Below are 5163 nucleotides of genomic sequence, written 5' to 3'. Positions count from 1 at the left end.
CTTATGTGTCGGCCCGGTCAGGACTGAATTGATGTGTTCAGTTAAGTTCTATGTTAGACGAATCAGAGATCAAGATACAACTGTTGGACAATAAGTATGACTATGTTCCATGTAATTGTCCGCGCGATATCTAGAACGTAGGACTATATGATCCCTTATCTAAAGGACAAGTTACTGATAAGATCAGAGTTTGACAACGTCTTTGAGAGCTACGATTGCTAATCGGATTGTACTTACATTTGTAGTTACTAGACTTATCCAAGTGGGAGACTGTTGGATTAATGTCTAAGCTCGTAACTATATTTGGTATGTACTTGACCCGGTTGTGCATGGTCCTTTTGAGTTGCCTTCACCAAAGCAACATGATAGGATGATTTATCAAGTGAGAGGTTATTATGGTTTATTAATATATTATATGAATAATATATTAAAGGAGAAATCATATAGTTTAACTAATATTAAACAAGAATTAATTAAGAATTAATTATGTGGCTAAAAGACATTAATTAAATAAAGGGGACTTAAACTGTCAAATGTGTGATAGTTGAGTATTGAGCTGAGAAGGCTTATGGAACTAGGCTTGGACGAAATTAGGGATGTGCCCATCCTAATTTCGGCCAATGAGGCCCTATTCCAGAAGCTTCCTTGGATTGCTTAAGGCCTAAGCTGTCCATTAGGGTTTTGACTGAAACCCTAACAACACCAATATAAATAGGATCCCAAGGCTTCCAAATTTCGGCCACTTGAACCCTAAGAGTCTTCAGAAGCCGAAATTGTGCCTTCCCTCTCTCTCTCTCTCTCTCAATTAGCATCCTCTTGCTTGTGGTGTTTGTAAGTCATCAGAGGAGTGACACTTGTGACTCTAAGCTCCAAAGACAAGAAGATTCAAGCCATTGAAGAAGAGGTAATCATCTAGATATTTTTTCTTATGTCAATTTTGAAATATACTACTAGATTTAGGGTTTGTAAGTATTGGATGAATTGCATGTACAATAGAGAAACCTAGATCCAAGCATTAGTGTTTGCATGAGCACAGATGATGTTCTTTTGGCTTAAACCCATCACATAGCACTTGCATGGTGCAAGTTAAATATACAAGGTTTTCCTAAATGCTAACTGTAAAATTCGAATAATAATGAGATTTTATAGAAATATGAATGAAAATAAAGAGAATGGTTTGTAGAGATATAAAAAAAGCAGAAGATTTGAAGATTGAATGACTACAAACAGATCATATGGTTTCAAATCATTGAGAAAAAAAAAAGGAAGGAAAATGAAAGGGTATCTGAGACGATGAAAAAGAAGAAAAGGGTAATGGAGAGTGGAGGAGTTATGGTTGCCATGTCAGTTTGTGATGGAAGGAAACATAGTCAGAGAATGAGCAGTTATGAGAATCAAAATGGGTGTGTTCTTAGATTTATATTAGAATGAAGGGGGGAGATTTGAGAGGGATATCTATAACTTTGGAGGGATCTCGTGAAAAATAATTTATTTTGAAGAAAATGTTAAAATGGTGCGGTTCCCACATGATTTATTGGTGCAGTTTAACCGTGTTTAATGGTGCGATTTTGATCTAAGGCACCAATAAATGCGTTTTTAATGCGATTATAGAGAAATCATACAAACAAATCCTTTTAAATGGTGTGGTCATTGCTTTATTGATGCGAAGGTGTTTTAATGGCATGGTTTTAGACTACCGCTGCACTAAAAAAACATTATACCAAAAAATATGTTTTGTATTAGTGACATCGTTGTGGATTCGGTGACCGGTTTGTAATATACGGAAAAAGTTTATTATTTTGTTAGATGTATTTATAAGACTTGAGGATGTGGCTCGGCAGTATGCTTGGCAAGGTGGTGGCAAATTCGGCGTACGTACATGGCCCCCCAAAACATGACACCACTTTTTAAGTCTGAGATTGAGATAGGACTAATTTTGTTATTTTCTCTTAAAAAAATATGTGGATATGAAATTTTATAAATTAGTTATTTCTCTAGTTCTTGAGCATACAATACACATGCAAAGATATATCTAGATTTAAAGCCATGTAAGACATTTAAATTTGTTTAATCGCAGGGATGGTGCTGGTTTGAAGCCACAAAGGAGGACGAGCACGGAACAAGTGTTCTTGTGCATCCATAATGGCTCCGATGCTACCATCGGACATATGATAAACTCCAACATCCCCTCCACCTCCATTCGGCAGATCACGGTATGGCTCATAAAGATCATCAGTAAAGTAGATACAATCGGGCTTTATGCCACCACCTGCATCAATGGCGAATGATGAATTGAAACCCAAAAACACAGCTTTGTCTCCCAAACTGAGGAGTTTCGACCACTTTTCATCATCCAAACTGAACACAAAGCATTGAAACCTCTTAGTGCTATAAGGTCCATAACGACGAAACTCCTCGCTATGTTTCTTGTACCACTGATGTTCACGTGTAACCATTAGCAACTTGTCATAACCCCATTCGAGAAGATAAGCTGATTGGAGGCACGAACAGTCGAATTCTTTTCGTGGTAATGTTGACAATCGATTCAAATTTAGAGGACCTGGTCCACAACTAAAAACGTCACATTCGTAGATTGATCCGATGGTTGTCACTGTGTATAGCCGTTTTCGCATGTTATGATACGTAATGTCGAGAAGATGTCCATCCCAATCAGTTATACGGCTCCATGAAACGTCACCAAGCCTGCAAAACCCTAAAGTTTGGCCCCAGATGATAATAACACGAAAGTCAGGCTCCAATAACAAAGGGTTTGATGACGTAAAAACTACTTTCCTCATGCAGTGCCCATAGTACATCCACTCGTCTTGATCAAAGTAGAGTTCCTCGAACATATAAAGCTCAGGGAGATCGATTTGAGTACGAGAAAGTGGATGGATGAGCTTGGCGTAGAACTCTTCTTCACCGGTGGTCAGTAACCACCCATGGGTTGATATACATCGTTGCCAGTGAGCCTCTGGTAGTTGCACCTTACGCATCGTGCCGCTTGAAAGAAGAAAGAACTTACGGTAATTTTGATCATTGTCTTCTTCGGTGTTGGACTCTGCAAGCATCAACAATGGAAAGCGAGAAGGAAGGTGGTGTATGAACTTTTTGGTTGTCGTGGCAGAAGATCTCCATGAACTACAAACACAAAGAAAATTGATGAAATCTTCATAAAACTCGAACCTTCCGGCGATCTTGTTTAGAATCTCCGGCAGAAGATCCGACCAAGAGGGCATTGTCAGAGAATTTGGATTGGAATCTTGGAGTAGCGTGGGCCGGTAACTGGATATAGATGGGTAAAATTATTTAGATACACTTATTCCAGACAAATATTGGTGCAAAATGAACCTGGTATGCATCTTGGGTTAGATACAAAAAGGTTTCTTGCGGAAATCAGGCCGTCCTTTTTTCTGATCGAAAGTCTCACATTCAACCTCCAAAAGCTTTGAAGAAACAGCGATATATACGTATTGGAGTACCATTGGTTGTCGTCGCTTTCGATGACTCGAATCATACATAATTGCTTCTTTTACTTGCCCATTAATTAAATCGACGATTCAAAAGTTATCACACATTTAAATTTAGTAGAACCTTCATGATCCACGCTGTTAAAGATCCAAAAATTGTTATCCTATAAAATTGTTTGTTAATTATTCCGGTTTGAATTAGTTTGGTTTTGTGGATGTTAAAATACAAAGTAAAATGAAAATGATGAAAGTCTCATAGTGTTTGGGTTATGAATTTTCTATCCTAACTATAAAATACTAATATTTTATGTTTTCTTCAAGAGCGGAGAAGAGTTGAAAAAGGGAATGTTGAGCGCAAATAGGAGTTGCCCGATTAGATCATTAAGTCGTCGCTTTCTAATTTAATTAATTTTTTAGTATTTTTCATGTTATGTTTTTTCAATATGTTTTATTGGTTTGTACATTTTGTTTTATAAAACTGAGTACTTATTATGAATGCATTATTTCTTTTTAAAATTAATATTTATAACCCTATCATGTCCTTATGGCAGCAACAAAAGGAAATAAATGCACTTCAATATATTCAAAAGCCATAATTATTCTTAAATGCTGAAGCAAGTGAAAACTTGAATCATATCGGTCTAGTTCATTACAAGTATTTGTTTTGTAGGAAACTTGACATGACTGTCTATTGGGAGTCCTTGTAGATCGCATATTCATATGAAGATAATATGGACACATTGTTCCTAGTGTACGTATAATATGCTAAGATTTTCTTCTAAGACATATGTTAGCAGATATATTTTTCATACATTTGTATTTACTTTAGGGTATTGTTGTATTTAGGGTATTGTTGTATTTAGGCTTGTATCGTTTAGCCCATTGTACGTATTTGACCCATGTAGCCTCATGTATTTATACTCTCATTATTGAAGTCATATGACGAGAGGGTTTTACAGATTATCATGGTATCAGGCTTTACCTCTAACCCTAGCTAATCTCGTTCCTAAGTCAACCTACTCTTCTCTTGACGTTCTTCTCTTCTTCTTCACTTGTTGACTGTTTCTTTCTTCTCTACCCTATCAGTCGAAAGCAGCTCCTCCACAAAACCTACACACAAGGCGTATGGCATCACCAACATTAAAACCTATGTACCACTCATCCTCGATCTCTCTACCTGCAACTACGACCTCTAGAGTGACCTTCTCAATGCACACTGCATTGCATGTGGGGTTGCTGACCATATTGATGAAGCATACGACCCCCCCCCCCCCCAATAAACCTCCTACGGACTGGGACTAGAAGGAACTCGACAATCTCGTGAAACTATGGCTTTTCGGTTCTATCTCACAAAAGTTGATTACCCTTGCCTACTTCATCAACGTCACTGCTCGCAGAATTTTGGTGAACCTACAATCCCTCTTTTATGATGATAAAGAGTCGGTTTCTATGAAACTAGAAGATGAACTCAGAAACATAACTTTAGGAGACTTAACCATTCACGATTACTGTGAGAAGATAAAGAAGATCGTCGATATGCTTGAGGGCCTTAGTGAAAAAGTCAAGGATCGTAGTGTTGTACTTCATGGATTAAACGGTCTCCCAGCAAGTTTGAAAGCGTCGCCGGAATCCTCCGCTTCTCCAAACCTCTGCCTACGTTTTCTAAGATGTAATCCATACTCTTGGTTGAAGA

The 5163-nt window shown here is 37.7% G+C and overlaps 1 protein-coding gene across 1 annotated transcript; it reads right to left on the bottom strand.

The window, feature by feature from the left end:
- Positions 1–1919: 1919 nt before the first annotated feature.
- Positions 1920–3327, bottom strand: LOC145101315 (putative F-box protein At5g55150). Its single transcript, XM_079038515.1, has one exon. The coding sequence runs from the start codon at positions 3237–3239 to the stop codon at positions 2058–2060; it is 1182 nt and encodes a 393-aa protein (XP_078894641.1). The 5' UTR covers positions 3240–3327; the 3' UTR covers positions 1920–2057.
- Positions 3328–5163: the final 1836 nt, after the last annotated feature.

The sequence above is a fragment of the Lactuca serriola genome, chromosome 4 (assembly GCF_051521515.1).
Source record: "Lactuca serriola cultivar US96UC23 chromosome 4, Lser_US96UC23_V15, whole genome shotgun sequence".
Taxonomy (NCBI): domain Eukaryota; kingdom Viridiplantae; phylum Streptophyta; class Magnoliopsida; order Asterales; family Asteraceae; genus Lactuca; species Lactuca serriola.
The sequence above is the reverse complement of the archived record's forward strand: the minus strand, read 5'-3'. Positions and strand labels throughout refer to the sequence as shown.